General features: G+C 41.1%; 1 protein-coding gene across 1 annotated transcript in view; it reads right to left on the bottom strand.

The window, feature by feature from the left end:
• Window positions 1-11,244: 11,244 nt before the first annotated feature.
• tm9sf4 (transmembrane 9 superfamily protein member 4) overlaps window positions 11,245-27,577 on the bottom strand; it is a 28,375-nt gene continuing 12,042 nt past the window's right edge. Inside the window, exons 3-18 of the mRNA XM_063015161.1 lie at window positions 26,826-26,925; window positions 26,544-26,712; window positions 24,778-24,922; window positions 23,448-23,571; window positions 22,077-22,195; window positions 21,874-21,985; window positions 21,546-21,616; window positions 21,334-21,466; window positions 21,149-21,230; window positions 20,483-20,558; window positions 16,275-16,358; window positions 16,010-16,185; window positions 15,365-15,428; window positions 15,039-15,158; window positions 14,233-14,322; window positions 11,245-12,006 (exon numbers count right to left, since the gene is read on the bottom strand). Coding sequence (XP_062871231.1) covers window positions 11,857-12,006; window positions 14,233-14,322; window positions 15,039-15,158; window positions 15,365-15,428; window positions 16,010-16,185; window positions 16,275-16,358; window positions 20,483-20,558; window positions 21,149-21,230; window positions 21,334-21,466; window positions 21,546-21,616; window positions 21,874-21,985; window positions 22,077-22,195; window positions 23,448-23,571; window positions 24,778-24,922; window positions 26,544-26,712; window positions 26,826-26,925 — 1,815 coding nt within the window. The 3' untranslated portion in view covers window positions 11,245-11,856. The remainder of the gene's footprint in view (window positions 12,007-14,232; window positions 14,323-15,038; window positions 15,159-15,364; window positions 15,429-16,009; window positions 16,186-16,274; window positions 16,359-20,482; window positions 20,559-21,148; window positions 21,231-21,333; window positions 21,467-21,545; window positions 21,617-21,873; window positions 21,986-22,076; window positions 22,196-23,447; window positions 23,572-24,777; window positions 24,923-26,543; window positions 26,713-26,825; window positions 26,926-27,577) is intronic.

Here is a 27,577-nt window from a genome sequence, read left to right as displayed (position 1 = left end):
TTCACCTGTTCCAACTGCTTTTGTTCATATTACAATACACAAAAATTAACACAGTACAATGAAGTTGGTCAGGGAAATCATTTTTGTTCTTTTGTCAGTTGGGCAGTGATAGCTCAGTGGTTAAGGTACTGGACTAGTAGCCGCTCAGGTGGCGCAGCGGTAAAGTACGCTAGCGCACCAGAGTTGGGGTTTTGAATACATCGTATCAAATCTCAGCTCTGCCTTTCCGACTGGGCTTGGCAGTTGCATGAACAACGATTGGCTGTTGTTCAGGGTTAGAGGGTACGAAAGTCAGATCATAGGTCCTCATAACTGCGGCCCCTGCTGGCTGACTGATGGCGCCTGCACAGGGCTGAGGAATAATGCCGATGGGGGTGTGGCCCTCCGTACACAGTGCCCGTCAAGTGTACGAACTCGACTCGTGCAGGTGACAAATACAGTCTGTACTGACTGTACGTGCCGGAGGGGGAGTATGTAAGTTGAGAGGCGTCCTCAGTCAGCGGTGAAGGGTTCGAATCAGTATAGAGGACGCAATCAGGGTAATTGGACACGACTGGATTAGGTGGGAAAAGTGTGTGTTGCCACTGTTGGGTCCCTGAGCAAGGCCCTAAATGCTGAAAATGTAAATGTAATTAAAGGTTCTCAGAGATTTTTAGATCGCATTTTACAAAATGTCCCAACTTTTCCAGAAATAGGGTTTGAATAACTATTGGTATATTGTTTGTTTGTTTATTAGGATTTTAACGTCATGTTTTACTCTTTGGTTATATTCATGACAGGAACGGTAGTTACTCATTACACAAGGTTCATCAGTTCACAAGGTTATATCAAACACAGTCATGGACAATTTAGTGTCTCCAATTCACCTCACTTGCATGTCTTTACACTGAAGGAGGAAACCGGAGCTCCCGGAGGAAACCCACGCAGACACGGGGAGAACATGCAAACTCCACACTTAAAGGAGCCGGACCGCCCCACCTGGGGATCGAACCCAAGACCATCTTGCTACCCACCGAGCCACCGCGCCGCCCCATTAGTACAGTGCATCACAAAAGTGAGTACACCCCTCACATTTCTGCAAATATTTCATTATATCTTTTCATGGGACAACACTATAGACATGAAACTTGCATATAACTTAGAGTAATCAGTGTACAACTTGTATAGCAGTGTAGATTTACTGTCTTCTGAAAATAACTCAACACACAGCCATTAATGTCTAAATAGCTGGCAACATAAGTGAGTACACCCCACAGTGAACATGTCCAAATTGTGCCCAAATGTGTCGTTGTCCCTCCCTGGTGTCATGTGTCAAGGTCCCAGGTGTAAATGGGGAGCAGGGCTGTTAAATTTGGTGTTTTGGGTACAATTCTCTCATACTGGCCACTGGATATTCAACATGGCACCTCATGGCAAAGAACTCTCTGAGGATGTGAGAAATAGAATTGTTGTTCTTCACAAAGATGGCCTGGGCTATAAGAAGATTGCTAACACCCTGAAACTGAGCTACAGCATGGTGGCCAAGGTCATACAGCGGTTTTCCAGGACAGGTTCCACTCGGAACAGGCTTCGCCAGGGTCGACCAAAGAAGTTGAGTCCACGTGTTCGGCGTCATATCCAGAGGTTGGCTTTAAAAAATAGACACGAGTGCGGCCAGCATTGCTGCAGAGGTTGAAGACGTGGGAGGTCAGCCTGTCAGTGCTCAGACCATACGCCGCACACTGCATCAACTCGGTCTGCATGGTCGTCATCCCAGAAGGAAGCTGACGCACAAGAAAGCCAGCAAACAGTTTGCTGAAGACAAGCAGTCCAAGAACATGGATTACTGGAATGCCCTGTGGTCTGACGAGACCAAGATAAACTTGTTTGGCTCAGATGGTGTCCAGCATGTGTGGCGGCGCCCTGGTGAGAAGTACCAAGACAACTGTATCTTGCCTACAGTCAAGCATGGTGGTGGTAGCATCATGGTCTTGGGCTGCATGAGTGTTGCTGGCACTGGGGAGCTGCAGTTCATTGAGGGAAACATGAATTCCAACATGTACTTTGACATTCTGAAGCAGAGCATGATCCCCTGTCTTCGAAAACTGTGAAGGTGATGGACTAAACCCAATTGAGCACCTGTGGCGCATCCTCAAGTGGAAGGTGGAGGAGTTCAAGGTGTCTAACATCCACCAGCTCCGTGATGTCATCATGGAGGAGTGGAAGAGGATTCCAGTAGCAACCTGTGCAGCTCTGGTGAATTCCATGCCCAGGAGGGTTAAGGCAGTGCTGGATAATAATGGTGGTCACACAAAATATCGACACTTTGGGCACAATTTGGACATGTTCACTGTGGGGTGTACTCACTTATGTTGCCAGCTATTTAGACATTAATGGCTGTGTGTTGAGTTATTTTCAGAAGACAGTTAATCTACACTGCTATACAAGCTGTACACTGACTATAAGTTATATCCAAGTTTTATTTCTATAGTGTTGTCCCATGAAAATATATAATAAAATATTTGCAGAAATGTGAGGGGTGTACTCACTTTTAAGAATAACACTGGTTATGACAAGCATAACAGTGTCAAGTTACAAGAACTGAAAGCAGTATGAATTTCAGAATTTATTCTTCCACAATCAACAGAATTTCTCATCGATGGCAGCACATATAATACAGTTATTTATTGGTGCAATGACACCTGCTGGTAAAGCCGTGGAAGTGCACGTTTCTCATTTGAGTTTAATGAAAAAAAAATTATACAACATGATAATCGATAAAAGGTCATTTCAGACTTTTTTATTTGAGCTTACTTTATATTTTTATTACGGAAAATAAAATGTCATTAGACACAAGTGTTAAAATGTTTACTCAAGCTATTTGCTTAGCTGGTGGAGTGCTATTCAATTCCATTTAAATGTGTGTGGATATTTTTTTGTATTATAGCCCAGAAAAGAGTTTCATAGTGTATTATTACCACCTTGCAGTTGTAATAGTTACAAATTATGAGAGTTAAAAAACAATACCATGGTTAACTACTCATATTGAATAACATGCTGTGTATTTAAACATTTTGTATAGACAAAAAAATTAGACACAATTTATTTAAATGATGATTTCACAAATGTCAAAACTGAAATACCTTTTTGGGCCATTAAAGTAACAGTTGAGTACAATAAATAAAGCAAGGCATTTATGCTCATTTAAATTTATATCGCAAAATTATAATTTTAAGCACTTTCAAAGTCATGGCAAAAACGTTCAGTTACTTTCAGCTTCATAATTTTATAGATATATTTTAAGGCTGTAATTTTAAAAAAATATATATTTTGTTTATGCATTTTCTCCCCTTTTTCTCTCGACTAGCGCATCCAATTGCCCGATTGCGTCATGCTCTCTCTCCACTAATGCCAACCGCCGCTCTGATTTGAGGAGAACGAAGCTAACCCATGCCCCCTCCGACACGTGGGCAGCAGCCGTGTGCATTTTGTCACCTACACTAGACGAGATCAGCTGCGATCGTCTCCGACATTACATCAACAAGGTGGACCAACTAGGTAGGAGTGACACGGTATTTAAAAACTCCAGCAGCGCTGCTGTCTGATCCACTCATACCAGCACAACACACACTAACACACACTAACACACCACCACCATGTCAGTGTCACTGCAGTGCTGAGAATGATCTACCACCCAAATATGACCTGCTTTGTGGGGGTCCTGTGAGGGTCATGACCATTGAAGAACAGGTTAAAAGCAGGCTATAAAGATATGTAGAGAAACAGATGGACTACAGTCAGTAATTGTAGAACTACAAAGTGCTTTTATATGGTGAGTGAGCTGATAAAATGGACGGTGTGTGTAGAAACAAGGAGGTGGTTTTAATGTTATGGCTGATCGGTGTATCTTAAATAGTTTACTGCAGAGGTACTGTTTGCTAAAATTGACAAACGTATAGTGTTAACTGGGTGTCCAAACTGTAAATACAGTACACACAAGTGGACGTGGTATAAGTAACATGAAACTGACATGAGGAACAGGACATCCTGTTCCTCATAGTTCAAGTGACATGTTACCCAACTTGCACCTCTTTTAGAGCAACTAAGAATTAAATGTCACTGAACCACCAAGTCAAAGAAATCATCATTTTCTGACATAAGAGTACTCACACTCACATCAACCAACCACTAACTCTGAGCCATCAATAGGCTCTCAGCACTTCTAGAAGTCTGAAGTCACTCCTGTTCGAAGCAAAGCATATTCTCTGGACTGTCACAAGTTCCTAGTATCACTGCTGCAACAAAATAATACATTTGCAGAAAGATTTAACAGTAAACGTTTACAAAATCAAGACATAATTGTAAAAAGGAAAAGCATTTGATGCAGTATGGCAATGCTATGTAGCGTGTTTGTGTACAGCCAGAACTAATTTGAGCAGAATTCTATGGTGGAAATGCAATTTCACCATTATAAGACTAGATGGAGACATTTATAAGCAAATTATGAATGCTATATTATGCTAATCAAGGCTACTTTACATGCTAACGTTCAGAGTTGTGGAAAACCGCCAGTCTGTCTGAAAAGTCGTTCGTTCCAAAACTGCATACTGCAATACTGGTATACCAAGTTAGAACTAGCCAAAATGTTATAATCTGGTCTGCAAATAACAATATAATTCAATTATTGGTCCCCCTTTTGCTGCCAAAACAGCCCTGAACTGTTGAAGCATGGGCTCCACTAGACCGCTGAAGGTGTGCTGTGGTATCTGGCACCAAGATGTCAGCAGCAGATCCTTTACCTCCTGTAAGTTATGAGGTGGGGCCTCCATGGATCGGACTTGTTTGTCCAGCACATCCCACAGACGCTCGATTGGATTGAGATCTGGGGAATTTGGAGGCCAAGTCAACACCTCAAACTCGCTGTTGTGCTCCTCAAACCATTCCTGAACCATTATTGCTTTGTGGCAGGGCGCATTATCCTGCTGAAAGAGGCCACAGCCATCAGGGAATACCGTTTCCATGAAAGGGTGTACATGGTCTGCTACAAAGTAACATCCACATGGATGGCAGGACCCAAGGTTTCCCAGCAGAACATCGTCCAAAGTGTAAGTGCCCGGCCGGTCAACCGCACAGGGGAGATTTAAAGTTGAGATGTCAGCGGTGGTGGACTAATGAAGCCTTCAAGCAGTGTTGATGCAAATCCATCATTTACAGTGCCTTGCAAAAGTATTCAGCCCCCTTGAACTTTTCAACCTTTTGCCACATTTCAGGCTTCAAACATAACGATATGAAATTGTAATTTTTTGTGAAGAATCAACAAGTGGGACACAATCGTGAAGTGGAACGAAATGTATTGGATATTTTAAACTTTTTTTAGAAATAAAAAACTGAAAAGTGGGGCGTGCAATATTATTCAGCCCCCTTGCGTTAATACTTTGTAGCGCCACCTTTTGCTGCGATTACAGCTGCAAGTCGCTTGGGGTATGTCTCTATCAGTTTTGCACATCGAGAGACAGAAATTTTTGCCCATTCTTCCTTGCAAAACAGCTCGAGCTCAGTGAGGTTGGATGGAGAGCGTTTGTGAACAGCAGTTTTCAGCTCTTTCCACAGATTCTCGATGGGATTCAGGTCTGGACTTTGACTTGGCCATTCTAACACCTGGATACGTTTATTTGTGAACCATTCCATTGTAGATTTTGCTTTATGTTTTGGATCATTGTCTTGTTGGAAGATAAATCTCCGTCCCAGTCTCAGGTCTTTTGCAGACTGCAACAGGTTTTCTTCCAGAATGGTCCTGTATTTGGCTCCATCCATCTTCCCATCAATTTTAACCATCTTCCCTGTCCCTGCTGAAGAAAAGCAGGCCCAAACCATGATGCTGCCACCACCATGTTTGACAGTGGGGATGGTGTGTTCAGGGTGATGAGCTGTGTTGCTTTTATGCCAAACATAACGTTTTGCATTGTGGCCAAAAAGTTCGATTTTGGTTTCATCTGACCAGAGCACCTTCTTCCACATGTTTGGTGTGTCTCCCAGGTGACTTTTTATAGATATCTTTGAGAAATGGCTTTCTTCTTGCCACTCTTCCATAAAGGCCAGATTTGTGCAGTGTACGACTGATTGTGTCCTATGGACAGAGTCTCCCACCTCAGCTGTAGATCTCTGCAGTTCATTCAGAGTGATCATGGGCCTCTTGGCTGCATCTCTGATCAGTCTTCTCCTTGTTTGAGCTGAAAGTTTAGAGGGACGGCCGGGTCTTGGTAGATTTGCAGTGGTCTGATACTCCTTCCATTTCAATATGATCGCTTGCACAGGGCTCCTTGAGATGTTTAAAGCTTGGGAAATCTTTTTGTATCCAAATCCGGCTTTAAACTTCTCCACAACAGTATCTCGGACCTGCCTGGTGTGTTCCTTGGTCTTCATGATGCTCTCTGCGCTTTAAACAGAACTCTGAGACTGTCACAGAGCAGGTGCATTTATACGGAGACTTAATTACACACAGGTGGATTCTATTTATCACCATCAGTCATTTAGGTCAACATTGGATCATTCAGAGATCCTCACTGAACTTCTGGAGTGAGTTTGCTGCACTGAAAGTAAAGGGGCTGAATAATATTGCACGCCCCACTTTTTAGTTTTTTATTTCTAAAAAAAGTTTAAAATATCCAATAAATTTCGTTCTACTTCACGATTGTGTCCCACTTGTTGTTGATTCTTCACAAAAAATTACAATTTCATATCGTTATGTTTGAAGCCTAAAATGTGGCAAAAGGTTGAAAAGTTCAAGGGGGCTGAATACTTTTGCAAGGCACTGTACATCCATCCACTAAGCTGAACAAGATATGTAAATAATAACAATGATAATAACTACAATAATAAAGAAGGATTCTAATTAAATATACAATTGCTGGCCACTTTATTAGGAACACATTAACACTGCTCTCAAATCAGCCACATTACACATTATTTTTAGCATTTAGCAGACACCTTTATCCAAAGCGACTTACTGTACATTAGTTACAGTATACAGTCTGAGCAATTGAGGGTTAAAGGCCTCGCTCAAGGGCCCAACAGCAGCAACCTGGCAGTGGTGGGGCTTGAACCAGCAACCCTCTGATCACTGGTCCAGTACCTTAGCCACTAGGCTACAGCTGGCCTTACCACAAGGTGTTGAAAATTCCTTGAGATTTTAACTGTTCAGTTTTGCTCTGCCTGTGTTTACTGTAGCCACATGTTCCTGTTCTTAGCTGAGAGGTAAACCCAAAGGTGTGCTTCTGCTTGTGTAGCCCATGTGCCTAAATGTTCATATTTGGTAAAAAAAAATAGTGGTTAGTTACGTTACTGTAACTTTTTTATCCGCTGAGACAAGACAATTTCGCCAGCTTTTTCTGGGGCACTAAAGTGGTAAGCTTTCAAGTGTTAAGACTCAGTGGACTACTGGGCACTCAACAGACACAACTGACAGTAACAGAGAGAATATAGTTGGTTGGGGCTTCTACTCAGTGCCTCTGGCATGAGTAGTGGGGGTACACATGTGGCATAGCGTGTCTTTTTACATGAGGTACAGCTCACTGCTGGCTGGTGTCAAGAAGCGGCTGCCGACTGCACGTGTCAGATGGGTTAGTTACTAGTCTGCAGCTCTTCTTGGGGTGGTGCCCTTATCAAAGTCACTTACTGCCTTTTCAATACTGGTGTTTATTTAAACCGGTCATGATTCAATACACTGAATAATTACATCAATAAGCATATGTACAGGTGTTCCTAATAAAGTGGCTTTTTATTATACTGCATTCAGATATACAAATGTATTAATGGCGTATATGTAAGATTTCTATAAAAACAAAGTTTTAAAACCCTTCAAAAGTCAAACTATTCTACCTGGATATTTCAAAATTTCATGATGTCATGTCTCGACGTCACAGAATTTTCGTTAGCCTTCATTTGTATTGACCATACTTAATAACAAAAGCTTAACTATAAAAGCACCCCAAACCCGAAATCACAGACAATGAGACTTCAGTTTACTATACAGTACAATGCAGAAATAATTACTGGTTTAGGTTGTGTAAATATACAAACCCCATTTCCAGAAACAATGGGACAAACACATTTAGAACTAAATGCCTGCAACACACTTCAAAAACGTTGAGACAGAAACGAGCTTACCACATGTTCCATTACCTTTTTGCAAGTGGAATTATGTCCATTCTTGCTTAAAACGAGACTTCAGTTGCTCAACAGTCCATAGTCGCTGTCGTCCGTGTCTCTTCTTCATGCTGCACCATACATTTTCAACAGGATACAGATATGGACTGCAGGCCAAACATGTACAGGCCGCTCAGGTGGCGCAGCGGTAAAAACACACGCTGGAACCAGAGCTGGATCTCGAATAAATCATATCGAATCTCAGCTCTGCCTGTGCGCCTGCACAGAGATGAGAAAAGAGTGCTCTCAGGGTGTGTCTCTCCGTACACAACGCTGATCTGCACTGCACTCGTCAAAGTGTAGGTGATAAGATGCATACGGCATGCTGCCCACGTGTCGGAGGGGGCGTGGGTTAGCTTCGTTCTCCTCAATCAGAGCAGGGATCGGCATTAGTGGAGAGGAAGCACGTTGCAATCGAGCAATTGGACGCGCTAAAAAGGGAGAAAAAGGGGAGAAAATGCACCCAAAAAAAAAATCTAAAAAAAAATCATGGATTTCATGGACTGGAGAAACGTCGTCGCCTTGATTGTAGCATATATCTCTTTAAAATCCCAATCAGTATATTCCTCTGCTTCAATGGTACCTTCACACATATGCAAGTCACCCATGCCATGGGCACTGATGCACACCCGTAACATGACAGATGTCAGAGCCTTTTTATAGCTTTCTCTGATAACAGTCTGGTCTTCTTTGGCACAGAGAATTTGACATCCGACATCCAAAAAACCACAGCACAGCACTCGGTCCATCTGAGTTGAGCTCAGGCCCAGAGAACTCACAGGCAGTTCTATATATAACTGTTTCTTTGAATTTTAAGTTGCAGCAGCAGACTGTGTTAAGAAACAATGGATTTCTGAAATACTGTGTGGCTAAATTTATCAGTTTCTCATGCAGTGCTTTCTGAGGGCTCAAACGTCATGCACATTCAACAGTGGTTTCTGGCTTTGACATACATGGACAGATCTTTGCAGATTCCCTACACCTTATCTTTTTACAGTATTATGTACAGCAGATGGTAAAAGACAATTACTTTACAATCTTGCATTACAAAATGTTCATTTTAGCTGATTTTAAATACCTCACAAAGTTTAGGACAAATATTCTATTAACATTTATTCTATTAACTTTTTGGAAATGTCTTGCAGGCATCAAATTTTAAATGTTTTTATATTTACAAACTCCATTGAAGCTGATCAGTAAAAATGCTGGAAATCTCAACTTTTGTTACATACATAAAGAATAAGCGAACAAGCAAAATCACAGATTCATCTTTTTATGTTGAATTATAAAAAAAAATAAGTTTCTCTCAGCTTCTGTGGAAATGGGGTTTGGATAACTGAGATACTGTCCTGCTGTGGCCGATTTAAAACAGTAGCACAGCATCGCAACAGATATAACTTTAAGCCAAGACAAAAAAGAAAAGTCTCAGCAAATTGGAGTGATTCGGAAATAAATGGGCCATTTATACAAATGCAGGTTTTCCACTGAGGTTGAAATCAGTGTAACATGAGAACACGTCCTACCAGACTGCACAACCACTCATCTTCCACATTAGATACAGATTATGAGCTGCTTGTTTCTTCGATTTTTTTTCGATGTCGTGGTCTTGGTGCTCTGACATGTACGCATTGGTAAAGTACTAAAACAAGAACAAAACCAATGTTGCGAGTGTGTACTCCCGGCGGGCTAGAGCAGCTGCACAGTGGAATGCATTAGCAGAAAATAAATACATCAAATTTCATGGTTCTTATGAAGGGAACTGAGATTATGGAAAAAAAGACTGTTAGTCATTAATCTCATTGATTACATCAAGTAATGCAAATTTACTGATTTACAATAGGTCCTGCCACAGTGAGCTACAGCCTTAGGAAAGGGACAAGGGTGTAAAAGTTAATATTGGGACACTTCTAAATACACTATATTGCCAAAAGTATTCGCTTGTCTGCCTTCACACGCATATGAACTTGAGTGACGTCTCATTCTTAATCCATAGGGTGTAATATGATGTCGGCCCACCCTTTGCAGCTATAACAGCTTCAACTCTTCTGGGAAGGCTTTCCACAAGGTTTAGAAGTGTGTTCTTCTAGAAGCGCATTTGTGAGGTCAGACACTGATGTTGGATGAGAAGGCCTGGCTCACAGTCTCTGCCAAACCCAGACCCGTCCATCGGATTGTCAGCGGAGAAGCGTGATTCGTCACTCCAGAGAACACGTCTCCACTGCTCTAGAGTCCAGTGGCGGCGTGCTTTACACCACTGCATCCGACGCTTTGCATTGCGCTTGGTGATGTAAGGCTTGGATGCAGCTGCTCGGCCATGGAAACCCATTCCATGAAGCTCTCTACACACTGTTCTTGAGCTAACCTGAAGGCCACATGAAGTTTGGAGGTCTGTAGCGATTGACTCTGCAGAAAGTTGGCGACCTCTGCACACTATGCGCCTCATTCCTGTCGTTCCCAATCGCTTCCACTTTGTTATAATACCACTGACAGTCGACTGTGGAATATTTAGTAGCGAGGACATTTCACGACTGGACTTGTTGCACAGGTGGCATCCTATGACGGTACCACGCTGGAATTTACTGAGCCCCTGAGAGCGACCCATTCTTTCACTAACGTTTGTAGAAGCAGTCTGCATGCCTAGGTGCTTGGCTTTATACACCTGTGGCCATGGAAGTGATTGGAACACCTGAATTCAATGATTTGGATGGGTGAGTGAATACTTTTGGCAATATAGTGTATCGTAGAGACACCTCTTGAAGCATGCTCAATAATCCAGGTACACAAATCCACAAAGTTGAATCAGAGAACCAAACTCTTGACCAAACTTGTGTCCAGATGAACTGATTCAACTTTGTGCATTATTGTCCTGAAGGGTATCAGTCACTAAAAGAATCACATTAAAATATATCCAATCTCAACCAAATGCACAAAATTAGCATGTGTTTGAGTTTACTATATATATTTTTTAGATTGCACAGAACTAAAGAGCCTCCTTTAAATTATTTTACAGTCTAATGTTGACAAATCAAACAACGTTTTGGATTGTTCATGCCTTAAAAGGAATCTTTAAATGTTTTTCTTTATTCAGTGTGTTCAAAATATTCTGGGAAGGTGAACGCAAATCAAATCCTAATCCGAGTGCATCTTTAAAAACCCATATTGCCAGTAACGGTGGCCCAGTAGTTTTAAATTTAAAAAAGGCTATGGACAATTTCTTGTTCAACATGCCGTTCCCACACAGCTAATGAACAACAAACACTTCACTTTAAACCAGACACATATGAACTGTTTCATATTACCACAATAAAGTAAAAGATGACTACTGTGCGTAAAATGATATCATCATGTATTCTAATTACAATGAGACAAAAAAAACAACATATCACAAACTTTGGCCCATGTGGTGTGTGCAAGAAGATTTAAATATAAAATAATAAATGATAATTCTACAATCCATAGCAATGAAATCTCTTTTCGAGTGGAGGAGCGACTGGTCTGTGCACAAATCACCTGTACGGTTCTCCTCCAGTCCACAGGTGCGGAGCTGCATACAAGTCACTTCATCACATCCCCATACACTCACATCTCCCACTTACATCAGTGCTTGCTCGCCAAACCAGAAGGTAAAGTAAAAGAAATGAAAAAGGTAACAAAACGAAGACGGACTGGGGCTCAGTCGATCTTGACTGCGGCGTAAATTTTGCGTATGAACATGTACGCTGCGTAGAAACCGATCGTCCCAGTTAGGAGCCAGAAGGATAAAACCATCAGGGCCGTGTAGCCGAAATACAGCAACGAGGGAATGAACTCCACAATGTCCAGCTGGGTAAAAACAGAGGGGAAAACAACACTTCAGTCCGAAATTTACACTTACAAGTGTCACTTAATATGCATGTGTCATCATCAATATTAGTGTCATCATCTCATTCATCTGGACTACAGTATAGGAAGTGTCACTATTTTGCAAAAACAACATTTTTAATGCCAGAAGAGTATATAAAACAAACACCCCTCCCCCACTGTTTACATTTTCGGCATTTAGCAGATGCTTTTATCCAAAGCGACTTACAGTCTAAGCAATTGAGAGTTAAGGGCCTTGCTCAAAGGGCAGTGGTGGGGCTTGAACCAGCAACCTTCTGCTTACCAGTCCAGTACCTTAACCACAAGGCTTCAACTGCCCTACATTTACAACTGAATACAGTTCGAGCAGCTGAGGGTTAAGAGCCCTACTCAGGAGCCCAACAGTGGCAATTTGGCAGGGGTGGGGCTTAAACCATCAACGTTCTGATTACTAGTCCAGTACCCTACCCACTAGTGGTATTTTTAAGAGCAGAAATGCTACGTAGCTCCAAAGATTAAAACAGATAAATGACTTCTTTAAAGTAATTTCTTTAAAAACGTACCACTGCCCAACTGGGCTCGTTTTTAAAGAAATTACTTTAAAGAGCTACGTAGCATTTCTGCTCTTGAAAATAAACATTGCACCGCCCAAGTGGCGCAGCAGGATATTCCGCTAGCACACCAGCACCGAGATTCTGAACTACTCGGTTTAAAATTTGGCGTCGCCACCGGTCGGCTGGGCGCCATCTGGCTGGCATAATTAGCAGTGCCTGCAGCAAATACTAACTGGCCACCGTATCTGTGGGTGGGGGCCGGCCTATGTGTGGGTGGGTAGGTCTTCATACGCTGTGTATGACTGGCGGAAAAGACGCTTGACCATAATGCATGTGTTGGAAGAGGCGTGTACAGTGACGTGCTCTCCTTGAATTCAATCTGGTATCTCTCAGCAGCGGAAGACAAAATTGAGTGCGCTAAATCGGGAGGAAAATGGGGAAAAATGCATTAAAAAAAATAATACAAAATAAAAAAACAAAAAAAAAAATTGTGTGAGAACCCAGCAGCCCCCAATCTTTTTGCACCACGGACCGTACACTGGGAGGCTGGAGGATTTAATATAGAATAACTAGAGAATGGAAAATCACTGTAAATACTAAGCTTTTACGCTGCAACAAGACACTGCTCCCACCTAGTGGTGATAAGACAATAACACCCGAAGAGTATTGGAAATTGAATTGCTCCTGTAGCGATCTCTAATTATTTATTCTTTCTGTGCTCCCCGGTAATAAATGACCCGGCCCGGTGCCGGTCCACAGCCCGGTGGTTAGGGACCACTGTGCTAGCCAACCACTGCTGACACAAATTCTTTGTATTTACAGTTTCTTTAATATTTCAGTGCATTTCTGCACTGACACATCAAAGCAAACACAAACTGTAATGAAATTTGGATTAATTACCAATAAATGTCCATAGGATAATTTAAGGATAATTCTCATGACCATTAATTAACTAAGAGTAAGAATAGGAACCTTTCCAATTCACATTCAGTCCGTTTAGTGAGATTTGGACGAGATGCGTGATTCTGATATCTAAAATCAAAAGTCTTTTATTGTTTCAGTGATATCATGAGCTGATGAGTGGCCCATTAACTCAGAGCTGTATTTGGTCTTCGTCTCGGGTCCGTCCTATAGCCTGAGGTGTATGTTTAATTGTTTAGCCTGTAAATAGAGGTTCAGGCTTTCATCAAATAACATGACAAATACTTTTAATACCATTTTGATAACAGATTTTTCCTTTTAAAAGCCATTGCTCTACAGTGCACTGCACTGATCTTTTGTTTTACCTCGTAACTCTTTTCTTAGCAACGTTTTCCTTCCGAATTATTCACGTTCCCACACTTTCACAATTTTTTAAAGCATGTTGCTAAGATCAGCCTTGACATGATCTATCATTCACCAACACAGCGTCTACTCAGAAAAATCAAACAATGCTTTAAAAATAAGGATGAAAATTGTATATGCAAATGCCGGAATAATAGTGTATGTAGGATATACTGTACATATTAAATATTTTACTATAATATTCATTAGTTGCTGTATTAGATCAAGGAGAGCTGGTGGACTGTCTCTCAAACTGGCAAACTGTGACAGTCATAGTAATCGTAATATTAAGATAACATTGCAATGTTTACAAATCACATTTGACAAATACCTTATTAATGAAGTAGAAAATGGCATAGATGAGCACATAAAAGGCAGAACCTCCTGACACCAAGAATGTCCTCCACCACCATCGGTAGTCCTGTGGGAATAGGGGTATAAAAGGACATGCAACAGTCAAAATTGCAACAATTAGCAGCCATTTTGAATTGCCCTTTGTACTTTCAGTGCTGCTTGCAGGCACTCCATACTTGCAGACTATTGGGAGCTCCCTCCAACATGGTGCCAGCTGTTTATCACCTGCTTGTGCTGGGTTCCCACATACAGAGAGTCATGCTATGCTCTATGTGATTCACCCCCCCCAATCGTGGCAGGGCACAGATCAGTCTTAGAGATCACTGATGATATCCCTCTTTACATCCAAACAAAAACAGTCAATTGTGTCTGTTAAGTGGCTGGCAAGGTCAGTAGCACTGCTAAAAACTGAACTTATGATTTTAAAGACACTGTAGCGGTAAGCTAGTCTGGTAGACTGCTACACCACTAAAGCACACTGTGCAGTGTCTTTTAATAGTAAATATTGATAATAATAAGCAATAATAATGATAGTAACTGCAAGCCTAACCCCCTTATATATATTTCCAAATAAAGGTTTATAGTTATGTTTACAAAGGCTTTAAAACAATGCACTGCAGGTCTGAACTAACTCATAAATTCACATGACTTGATCACCACAAAATCAAAAAGCTAACAATTGAATATATCTGTAATTCCTGTCAGATGTCAGTTGATTCTGTGTTTGCTTAAACAGCAAATAATTCATTCCCTTTGAACACACACTCATACAGCACAACCCACCTCTGCACACAGCTGGAAGTAAACCATGACAATACTGATCTGTGAGCAGGACACGACCAGGATGATGAAGACCAGGAAGAGGAAGCCAAACAAATAGTAAAACTGGTTTTCCCAAATAGCCTGGGGGAAGAAACAAATAACAGTTAACGCATTTGCACATTACGTAAGTATTTAATTATATTCAATGGGTGTGCTGTGCTTATATTAATTCATAAGACAGTGGTAGCCTAGTGGGAAGAGGTTTGAGCTATCAATCAAAAAGCTCTGCCAAGCAGCCACTACTGAGCCAAGCAAGAACAGATTTAAGACAAGCAAGTCAGACTTACACTGAAGATGAAGAAAAGTTCAATAAACATGGCACCAAATGGGAGGATGCCAGCCATCAGGATCCTACAAAGAGAAAGAATATAACCGTAAATATGATTCAGTTAATACTTGATTTAATACTTGTTACAACATGCACCTAATAAGAGTCAAAAACCAGCATGAGCCCAGGTGGCGCAGTGGGATATTCTGCTAGCACACCAGCTCTGAGATTTTGAACAGTTGAGTCTTGGCTGCAGTAGACACAAATTGGCCATTGCATCTGCTGGGTTGAGGAAATGACCGGACTAAATGAGTGGGTCTTCAAATGCTATGCAAGGACCCTGGTTAGCAGATGGAGGCGTCTGTGCAGAAGCTAGGACTGCACATGTGTCGGAGGGCACGTGAGCAGCAAATACACCCTCCTTGAATGCAATCAGGGCTCCACAGCAGCAGAAAACAAATTGACTATGCTAAATCAGGGGGAAATGGGAGATAATGCATAATGATAATAATGTCAACAAAAAATCAGAAGTTGATATATAATTGAAAACAATATGAAGTATGTCTAAAAATCATGACAATTGATTAAAAAGTAAATGTTTATAGAATGCATAGAATTTTTTATGTTCATAGTGTTCTTTATATTCACCGGAAGTGAAACTCACCCAACAAACTTGTTCATGTACCAACGCTGCTCTGGAACCTGCCGAGGGATCTGATTGGTGCGCACCGGATTATCGTACGGCTGTTTGCGGAAGCCGAAATAGTAGCCCAGATACACCAGAGGCATGGAAATCCCGAACCACATGCACAATAGAGCGAGCATGGTGGTGAACGGCACCTAAGACAGGAGTGACATTTACAGTTAAAATAATAACTACATTCAAACAGAACGTTACTGGGTCAGATAAACAGAGGAGAATAACTTACAGCTCCAGACGAGTGCTCCCCCCAAATAAAACAGTTCAGCACGAAACAGATGGCAAACACGACCGCAGGGTACAAAGTTGCAGTCTAAAAGAGGCACACAAATAAACATATACATAAAATTTTTTGAAAAAGATTATAAATATGCTGCTTTTAAAAGAGATAGGGTTTATCTGTTTAATTCATCTGTTGGCATGAACATGAACTTCTTGATCCACAGAAGGGGCAAGTGGGGGCCTGTTTTTTTTTTCCCTTTTTCTCCCCCTTTAGCACATCCAATTGTTCAATTTGCATCGTGCTTCCTCTCTGTCTATGCCGAACCCCGCCCTGACCGAGGAGATCGAAGCTAACCCATATCCCCTCCGAAACATGGGCAGCAGCCGGATGCATTTTTGCCACCTACACATTGATGAGTGTGGCGCCACCCAGCGTTGCGGCACACCCTAAGGGCACTCTTCCTCATCTCTGTGCAGGCGCCTCTAATCAGCCGGCAGAATTCGTAATCGCATTCTGACCGTGAGAGAGCCACATCCGTTTCTTTGTCCCGCCCCCCAACTGAGCAACCGGCCAATTGTTGCTCATACAGCCACTCAGCCTCTAACCGGTGAAGCAGAGCTGGATTCGATACGAGGTACTCAGAATCCAGCTTTGGTTGCAGCGTGTCTTTTTACCGCTGCGCCACCTGAGCGGCGGTGGGGCCTGGTCTCTTTGCAGCAAGTATGAATGGGTCAGTTTCACATGGCTCATGTGGCGGAATGGTAAGAGCCACGGTAAGAGTTCCAGTTTGGGTGTATTTCCAGCTCATGTGTCCTATGCAGCATCTTGTGTAGATACTTTGTTTCCATCATTTTTTGGAGTATTGAGCTCCATCTGTTTTTATGGTAGGGTGGATGTTGTAGAGTTTGTTGCCGGTATGAGTTTCCTATTCTTTTTGCCAAGCTGCTGTGGTGTATGCTTTATAACTAGTCTAAGATCAGGTGGCGGGTAACTGAATTGTTGAATGGGGGATAAGAGATAGGGTAACGTGTGTCCAGTCATTTTCCAAAGTGTCACCAGCAAAGTTTTGTCTAAAACCAGTGTGACCATTCCCTTCTGAACTGTTTTACAGTGGTGTTCAAAAAAATAGCAGTCCAACACCATTAACCTGATGAATCACTGTTTTTAGTAGCAAATAATTTACTTGAAAGTGTAGTAGAGTAATGAAAACAAAACAAACCCAACAATTAGGACATGCATGCCACTCATTCTGAGTAATTGAAGCATTGATTGAAAGGGGCTTGTTCAAAATAATAGCAGTGAGGAGTTCAATTGGTGAAATCATTCATTCTGCAGAAGAACGTGTGTCAAATTTGGCCCTTATTTAATTTAGGGGGGTGGCAAATGTTGCACAGGTTGGTCATAGCACATTTCCTTCTGAAATATTGGGTAAAATGGGTTGTTCCAGACATTGTTCTGATGAACAGCGTACTTTGATTAAAAAGTTGATAGTAGAGGGAAAAACATACAGAGAAGTGCAGCAAATTATTGGCTGCTCAGCTAAAATGATCTCAAATGCCTTGAAGTGACAACCAACACCTGAAAGACGTGGAAGGAAGCGTGGAACTACTGTTCAAATGGATCGAAGAATAGCCAAAATAGCAAATACTCAGCCAATGATCACCTCCAGAAAGAATTAGGAACATCTGAAGTTACCAGTGAGTACAGAAGATGATTAAGTGAAGCCAATTTACCAGCAAAAACTCCTTGCAAAGTCCCGTTGTTAAGAAAAAGACGTGTCCTGAATGGGTTAACATTTGCCAAGAACACATTGACTGGTCCAAAGAGAAACGGCTCAACATTTTGTGGACTGGTGAAAGCAAAATTGTTCTTTTTGGGTCTAGTGGACAGTATGTCAGACGACCATCGAGCACCGAATTCAAGCCAAAGTTCACTGTGAAGACAGTAAAGCATGGTGGTACAAAATGATGATATGGGATGTTTTTCATACCATGGTGTTACGCCTATTTATCGCATACGAGGGATCATGGATCAATTTAAATATATCAGAATACTTGAGATGATCATGTTGCCCTATGTCGAAGAAGAAATGTCCTTAAAATGGGTGTTTCAACATGACAATGACCCAAAACATCTTGGTTACAGACAAACAAGACTGAGGTAATAGAGTGACCAGCACAATCCCCTGACTTCAATCACATAGAGAACTTGTGTTCTGATATCTGAAGCGTGTTTTTTTGAGGCAAAACCCAAAATTGCAGAAGAACTGTGGAATGTAGTCTAATCATCCTGGACTGGAATACCTGTTCAGAGGTGCCAGAAGTTGGTTGACTCCATGCAACACAGATCTCAGAAACAATTGTTTTGCCACTAAATATTAGTTCAGTAATTTAAAGTACAGTAAAACCTCAAAAAATTTTTCATGTTATAGATCATTTCTTTGAGTTTTTAATGAAAAATGCTGGCACTGCTATTTTTTTGAACAGCCTAATATTCATTTTTCTTAACTTTCTGTAAAGGATGAACACAAACTGGCAAAATGTTGTTAATGTTTTGATTTAGAATTGAAAGTGTAGTATTTTCAGTGCATTTGCATTTATGGAAATAAAAGTTATTATAATGATTTTGTGCTTTATTCACTTTTTTAAAATCACTGCTATTTTTTTGAACACTACTGTATCAACAAGGCCTTTCTGCCAGAAAACGAAAAACCTAAATGGATGTTTGTTTTGGGCATAATTATATCTAAACACTTTAGACTGTAATGCATGGAAATTCCAAAAGATTGGCCATTTCTAACATGCCAATCAACCTGATCACTCAGATCAAAGTTCTTGACCCATGTCTGTATAACTTGATGTGCTGCGCTGCTGCTGAAAGAATGGCTGTTTAATACAGGTGCCCCTAGTAAAGTAGCAGGTAAGTACTTAGGAAATGTATAATCAACAGTCTTTTGAAATTGCTTACAACAGGTCAAACAATACAAAATTGACTCCATTGTTTAGTTACCAATATGAGAGCTAATATTTGTGTTTAAGTAAGTACACCCTATCAGCTACCACTGCAAATAAAGTCATTTGGAGCAAACATAAGAAATGACTCTAGCTTTACTGAAGAAGTTAGTCAGTTTTTATTATTAGACTATATTAAAGATGGATGCAAAATCAAGAGTGCAAAATCACCTTTTTTATTTATTTATTTATTTGAGTTTTAACAGCATGTTTATCACGTGTCATTTATTGTAACAGTAAGAGGCAGATTTCACATGTGTGTGTGTGGGGGGGGGGGGTTTCTCCTTTTATCAGGTATTGGCGGGTTACTCTGGTGTGGCCGTTTCAGCACCTTATGTGTATGACTTGGTCTATGCGTCATCCTTGGTGTGTTCTTGGTTTACCACTGATGTTTGGGTGTATTTCTAGTTTTACACTTTGGTTACATTCACAACAGCAACGGTAGTTACTCATTACACAAGGTTCATCAGATCACACAAGGTTAGATCGAACACAGTCATGGACAACTCCACACAGAAAGGACTGTGAGGCGACAGTGCTACCCACTTAGCCACCGTGCCGCCCTTATAAAAGGTCAAGAACATTGAAAGTGGGGTGATAAATTAGGCATGTGTGGCTTCCTCAGGACCTGTGCAACTGATAGACATCCTGTGACACTATTTAACCACCTAAGTAAATGATTCCACTCAGTTGCCCATTAGGAATTGCCACAATCAATTATTTAATTTGGCACAGTTTATTCCTATTTATTTGGGCTTGGGATCCACACTTAAGGTGCACTGATGTGTTGCCCGATGGCTAGGTTCCTGTATCTCCATGCACCGTCTGTATTTGTGAGAACTGGAACTCATTGATGCATTGAGGCACTGACGTTACAGTGGCTTCTACCATTCCGCCACATAAGCTCACACCATCTAACTACCTAGTCCAGAACCGAACTCATTTAAGCTAAGCTGTGCATAAGCAATTAAGCCTAAAATTCAATAGATTAAAGTAATGCTGTAAGGACAACATTTCACTCAGCCATGTGAAAGACATATTTATACATAATACAATCACTTCTTGTTATTTAAGTAAACAAAGGAAGTGCTCTTTACCTCAGGTTAAATTTACTTTAGGACCTGAAAGTCCAGTTTTTTGTATTGAGCAACAGAGTTTATGCATTTTTTATATAGAGTAAAACACTTATATAGATTTACTCACACAGAAAGCTCCTTTCTTCCATCTGTGGCCTTTCAAAGTACGGTACAGTCTACCAGCAAAGAAGCCTCCAAATACACTGCAAAGATGGTCAAAAATATAAGTAACTTGGTGTGATTGGTTGAGTCTCTTAAACCTTTATTTAACTGACTAAAGCCTCTGCGCATATCGCAAACTTGTGTAATAGCTAGGGGTGCTGAGAAACGCTTGGCTTAATGTACTAAAACAACACTAAACACACAGGAACACTAAACTTCTCTCAGTTATTACTTCTCATAAGTTCCATCCACTAAATGCTTTAATACAATAAGTCATGTTAAGCTTTGTTTGTACTGCCTCAGTCACTTTTACTGCATCATATCAAACAGTTTGTCTCATTGGAGGCGTCTTAATTGAAAAAATAAATTACTCAAAAAACAAATCATCAACCAAGATATAGTTATTTTTACCAAAACCACATGTGCCCCCCAAAAATTCCAATAAACTGGAACTGCAACAAATTTGTCTGACAGAGGACCCATGTCTGATTTGCCCTCATACACCGTGCCAAGGTTGGGAGAAAAAGCATTTTCACCAAAGATCACTGTTGAGAAGTACTACCCATCTTTATCAAGACTGCCAGTAACTTGAAAGCCGACTGTACACAACCAATATACGAGACCCTCTTACCCCATGAACATAAATAAAAAGCAGGAAGTGGTCATCAGAGCCCCTCGACTGGATGGAGACAGCATACCCAGCATGGCCACAACTATATAAGACACACACACAAGACACAGACACACACCCACTAGTATCATTGTTGCCATTAATTCTGCCTGGATGTTCCACAATCATTCTTAAATCCTACTCACAGATTACAATGAGAACCATGCAGAAGAGCTGAATCCCTGAACCTAGCAGAGAACTAAGGATCATGGGATACTGGGGTGGTCGGAAGACATCTCCATGCACGTTCTTCCAGCCAGACTCCTCCATGGTGTCTTCCTGAGAAATTGAAAGAGAAGAAACTAGTAAATACAAACTCCTGAGCCTGCACAATAACAAAAAAGTAAATGCCTCTTACAAGGTCATCCTCTCTGTTGTAGTTGGCGATGTCTTTCCTCAGGGTCCTGATGATGATCATACTCAGGATACCTGCAAACACAGCACAGACAAGCAGATTACAGTGTGTCCCAGACTGGCAAAGTGTTACTGCAAGATTACTGGCCGAGGAGAGCTGAGACTATCCCCTTTCGTCTCGCAGAACAGAGTAATTAAAACGTTCATCCCAAACATAGGTGGAAAAAATACATAAACAATACAAAACAACAAACTACTAGTGACTAGCTTGGTACAATTAGCCAGCAAGCAGGTCCATTTAGTTCCAGTGCAACACTAGCAATGATATGTACCTGATAAGAAGAAGACCACCACCACCGAGTTGACTATGGAGAACCAGTGGATCTGCACATCGCTCATGGTGAGGTATGTGTCCCAGCGAGATGCCCACTTCACCTGACTCTCCTACAGAGCAGCAGAGACACATCAGGACATTACAGCACACAAAGAAAGAGTGGTAGGTTATTTTAGCTGAAAAAGATTAATGATGTCTGACCTCCCAATGCACAGAGTAGGAAAAGAGCACATTGTTCTCTTTAGATGGGTCAATCTCCTGAGGGGCAGAATTGCTGGCATCTGGTAACGTACACGCACCGTTTCCATCAGCCTTCAGATCTGAGGATGAGAGCGAGAGGAAGAGAGAAGAGAAGAAGAGAAAGGTGCATTTATTTATGTTGGTTCATAATAATAAAAGTAATTACTAATAGTTAATAGTAACAGGCGCTCTCAATGTGAAACTAATCAACTACTAAATTTCACAGAATGGCCAAATGTACATGAACACCTAATCATGAGCATTAACATGGATTTGCCCACCATTGCAACTAAGACACCACTCTTCACACACTTGCTAAGGCATATAAATTGCTTTAAACTGAATCATGTTTTCACACCCCTAGCATACTTATTATTATTATGTCCATTTTATCAGCTCCACTTACCACATAGAAGCACTTTCTAGTTCTACAATTACTGACTGTAGTCCATCTGTTTCTCTACATACCTTTTTAACCTGCTTTCACCCTGTACTGCAATGGTCAGGACCCCCACAGAGCAGGTATTATTTAGGTGGTGGATCATTCTCAGCACTGCAGTGACACTGACATGGTGGTGGTGTGTTAGTGTGTGTTGTGCTGGTATGAGTGGATCAGACACAGCAGCGCTGCTGGAGTTTTTAAACACCGTGTCCACTCACTGTCCACTCTATTAGACACACCAACACCTAGTTTGTTCACCTCGTAGATGTAAAGTCAGAGACGATCGCTCATCTATTGCTGCTGTTTGAGTCGGTCATCTTCTAGACCTTCATCAGTGTTCACAGGACGCTGCCCACAGGATGCTGCCCACAGGGCGCTGCTGGCTGGATATATATTCTCAGACTATTCTCAGTCCAGCAGTGACAGTGATGTGTTCAAAAGCTAACAAAGCACGCAAAGAAACAGATGGACTACAGTCAGTAATTGTAGACCTACAAAGTGCTTCTACATGGTAAGTGGAGCTGATAAAATGGACAGTGAGTGTAGAAACAAGGAGGTGGTTTTAATGTTATGGTTGATCGGTGTATGTGGTCTTTTCCGCTATAACAACTGTCACTCTTCTGAGAAGGCTTCTCACAAGACTTAAAAGTATGTCTGTGGGAATTTGTGCCTATTCGATCAAAAGAGCATTTGTATGGCTGGGCAGTGATGTTGGTCAAGAAAGCCTCAATTGATGTTCCAGGTCATTTTGGGCTGACCACTGGAGTTTCATCAAATCAAGTTTCTCTTCATGTCTTTATAGACTCAAACGTACAATACACTTGACTTCTATACATTAATTTTAAGAACAAGTAAACATTAACCAGTGCACCTCAAAGTAAAAGAGTTACCTTCTAGTTTGACACTCTGTGGCACCACCTCGAAGCGCACAACTCTGTAATTGTGCTCTTTTTCCTCCTCTACCTTTTCTTTGTGGTAGTACAGGATGAAGGACAGGTGGTTGTGTAAATAGTACTGTGGGAACCAAGAAACAAGTCCAGAGACAGAACAGGAATTAATTATATAACCACAAACAACATGCAGTACATTATTTTGGGTATTCGGAGTTTTAAAATACAGTGAAACAATCAATGGCTAGCAGTACTTTATGGCCAAGTACATGTTAATAATCACTTAATAGAAATAAAAGGTCTAGCACAGGGGTGTCAAACTCATTTTGACAGAGGGCCACATCTGCATTATGGTGGCTCTCAAAGGGCCGATTGTAACGTGTCCTGCTGTGATTGCAGTCTGCCTTTTAAATCTTGTACAGTTTGTTGTTTTTCTTGGAGGCTAAATTCTGTGTTTGGTGTCAAAATGTCAAATTAATTCTGTATATTTATAATGTATATCTACATTTATATTGTACTCCTTTACCACAGACACGGCCTCATAACACAAGAGACGTACTGCTTTCTCTTCTTGAAGCACAAACTTTTATTCACTTTCCATCTTTCATTAAATTTCCTCCTACTGCTTAAATTTAATTACGGAATTACGGTACATTCGTAACTGAAACGCTGTGACTCGCTAAACATTTACAAACAACTGAGAATATAAATGTCTACTACTTACAGGCAATGCTTCTGTATTGGATTGTGATAGAATTAACTTCTATTTATTATTGTTTATGCTTCTGAAGCTACCCCATGTTTTTTTTTGCTGCTAAAACTTGACTACGACGTCAATGGTTGCCGCTTAAAGGCGCAGGAGTCCCATTAAATTATAAGTACGTCTCTGTAACTACTCGAAGCATCACAACGATCACACGTCTTTTGCGGGCCACATTAAATGACATGGCGGGCCGGATTTGGCCCGTGTGCCTCGAGTTTGACACCCCTGGTCTAGCATATTTAAAATTATACTCTCAGTTTATGGAATCCTGCTTGTTTACCTCAGTGCTACTAATAAGCGTGAAATTCGTGAAGCTGAAGCAGTGGCAACGAGTGCACCCAAATTAAGCCATATTTTCCCTCTTTTAGCTGCTCCCTCATTTGCAAACCTGAGTTGATACTGTTTTTTTTAAGACACATGTCCTTCCTTATGCAACCCACCTTATTTTTGTGATTATGACTGGCACTGAAAGTGCATTGACAATCACAATAAAAAAAAATTGGATAGCCTGCCCTGAGTCCACAGTACGCATGCATAAATTGACAAGGAAAGAGAATCTGCACCCACCTTGTTGTTGTCAGTGAAGCCCAGTCTGTAGCCATGTTCAAATTGGATATCTTTAAGTGTGTCTTTCTTCTGGTCCTCATCTGTCCCTGCCTCTCTGTTTGGGTAAAACTCCAGCCTGGTGGCCACTGGAAGATTATCTGCAATCCTGTTTACACATGGCAACCAGTTAGCACCTTTAGTATGATAAAAAATAATATAGATTATGTTAATAAGGTAATAAAAGCTGGCAACCCTGACTAAGAATAAGCAATTTCTAGTTGAATATAATTGGTGCGTGACTGTCGCTCTTCGAAACCATCATGCTGTTTTACAAAACACATACCTATAATTGTGTATCTGGGTTGTGGTAGCTTAGGGGTTTACGGCCCTCCACTGTTGGCCCTCGTTGTGCCACTGAGCAAGGCCGTAAACCCACAACTGCAAGTTCCTTTAAATAAAAGCATCTGCTAAATGCCGTAAATGTGTATTAGTACACCATCAACATAACGTTACTGTGCTATTTAGGATGTTAATATATATCTGGTATTTAAACCACGATGACCTGCTGTGGCGACCCCTAAAAAATACAGAAGCCGCAAAGCATACAGTATGATGGGCAACCCATATAAATGTCAATGCCCAAATATTTGATTTGTTGTCTACTACGTAAAGCTAAGCTGTAATTGCAAATAGGGTTGCCAGGTCTCTAAAGACAGACCCTTTCTCAGCAGCTTACTAGTTTAGTTTTGCTTCACTGATGTTTATCTTCAGAGTTTTGAGTTTGCCAAGTTAAGCCACATTATAACAGGGTACAGGATAACAAGAAGGTAAATCTACAATAACCTACAATACATTTAGACAGGTAACAAGATGTAAAACTTCAAGTCAAGAACATCCACATTATTGCTGGTATGATAAAATGATTTAAATCAACAGAAAGATTGCAAGTTTGAGTCCCAATGACGCTGCAAGGAGGATCTGGGTGGGAGGGATGGAATTCCTGACTCTCCGTTTAATCATGTGTTGGGTTGTGATGTCTTTAAGCTTGTGTGTTTGAACAAGGTTCTTAAAAAAGACCACCTCTCTAGGGATTAACTGTTTATATGTAACTTCTTGGTGTGTTTCCTAAAACAATATATGGACAAACGTATGAGGACACCCCTCCTATTGTTAACAAGTGTATAAATTGATCAATACTTTTAACATTGTGGCAACTAATTGGGGAAGGCCATTTCTTGTACTATGGTTTGTCTGATCTTAATCAAAGTCTCAAAGTCTTATATTATTAAGGAATTATTACTATATTATGTTGGGTGAGAGTTTCTTTTTAATGTATTGGGCATGTGCAGTCTTTGTCTTTTACAGTCGTACTTTTGGATCCTTCAGGATGTGTTTTATGGAGATGTCTGACATTCTTCTCAAAGTGTGGTGTCTTCTACTAGTATTATAGTGTTGGTGTAAATAAAAGATATTTATGCATTTGGAAGACACTTTCATTCAAAGAGATTTACAATTGAGGCAGGATCAAATGTAAGCAATCTGCTCAGTGGCCCCAAAACTGCCCACTTGGCTTGTGATGGAGCTTGAATAATCAACCTTCCAATCAATAGTTCGGTACCTTAACCCTGAGTCACTACTGAACTTTGGAGATACCTTTGGGATAAACTGAAATGGCAATCCAACATCACTGCCAGACCTAACAAATGCTTTGTCAGAATGGGACACAATACAGTTAGACTATATGGTCAAATGTAAGAATCTAAATAAATTAAAGTAAGAAAGCTTACAGATGAACGTAGTATTCTTCCTGGATGCGCTCAGCGATCAGCTTGCTGTTGGCCATGCTCAGCTTAGTGGGCTGCTCTGGTTTTTCACACACCAGTTCACACTTCTTGTCCTGGATCATCCGCATCTGGTACGCTGTGTTTACAATACGGTCGCCTCGCAAGACCTCACCTGGTCATCCATGACCGTCATCATCCCAACAACATGAAAAAACAGACGAAAGGTTTAAGTTTATAAAGAATATACACTTTATATTAATACAATTCAAGTTTTTCAGAACTTACCCAGGTTTTCTGCTTTATACACAATGCTTGGAGGTCGACAGAACGGTAGTGAGTAGTATTCGTAGGGTAGCTGCGTCCTAGAACTGGTCAGCTTTACTGCCTATACATAAAAACAGTCAAAAGTGCAAAACGTTTGGGTTTAAACTAATAATGGTTATTTTTGCATTTCCCCCTTTGTCACCCCAATCTAATCGTTTCCAATTCCCAAATGCAACCTCTCTGCCCCTTAGCATTACTTTTTTCTAACACACGCCCCCTCCGATAACTGTGCAGTAACCGGCCACTTCTTGTAACTTGTACGAAATGGGTTCATGTGGGGATCTATATGATGCCAGTCTCTGTCCAGTCGCCTTTACCCAGCCAGCAGATTTTGTAACTGCAGCAATCACAAGGAATCCCCTGCTGCAAACCAGCCAATCGTTTCCATACAGGCGACTGGCCTGTCAGTAGCAGAGCTGAGATTCTAACACAGCTATGCCACCTAGGTCAGCGGTCCCCAAACTTTTTTGCACCACGGTTTCAGTTTCAAATAAAATATAATTTCATGGACCGACAGAGGTGGGAGGATTTAAAATAGGATAACTACTCTCACAAATGTGCTTTTTTCGCTGCAACGAGACGCTGCTTCCAACTGGGGGTGATATGAGACGATAAACACCCGTGTGTTGGAAATGGAAGCAGTGTTTTCATTGCTGATGTAGCGAACTGGAATTATTTATTCTTTCTGTGCGGCCCGGTAATAAATGACCCGG

The sequence above is a fragment of the Trichomycterus rosablanca genome, chromosome 19 (assembly GCF_030014385.1).
Source record: "Trichomycterus rosablanca isolate fTriRos1 chromosome 19, fTriRos1.hap1, whole genome shotgun sequence".
Taxonomy (NCBI): domain Eukaryota; kingdom Metazoa; phylum Chordata; class Actinopteri; order Siluriformes; family Trichomycteridae; genus Trichomycterus; species Trichomycterus rosablanca.
The sequence above is the reverse complement of the archived record's forward strand: the minus strand, read 5'-3'. Positions and strand labels throughout refer to the sequence as shown.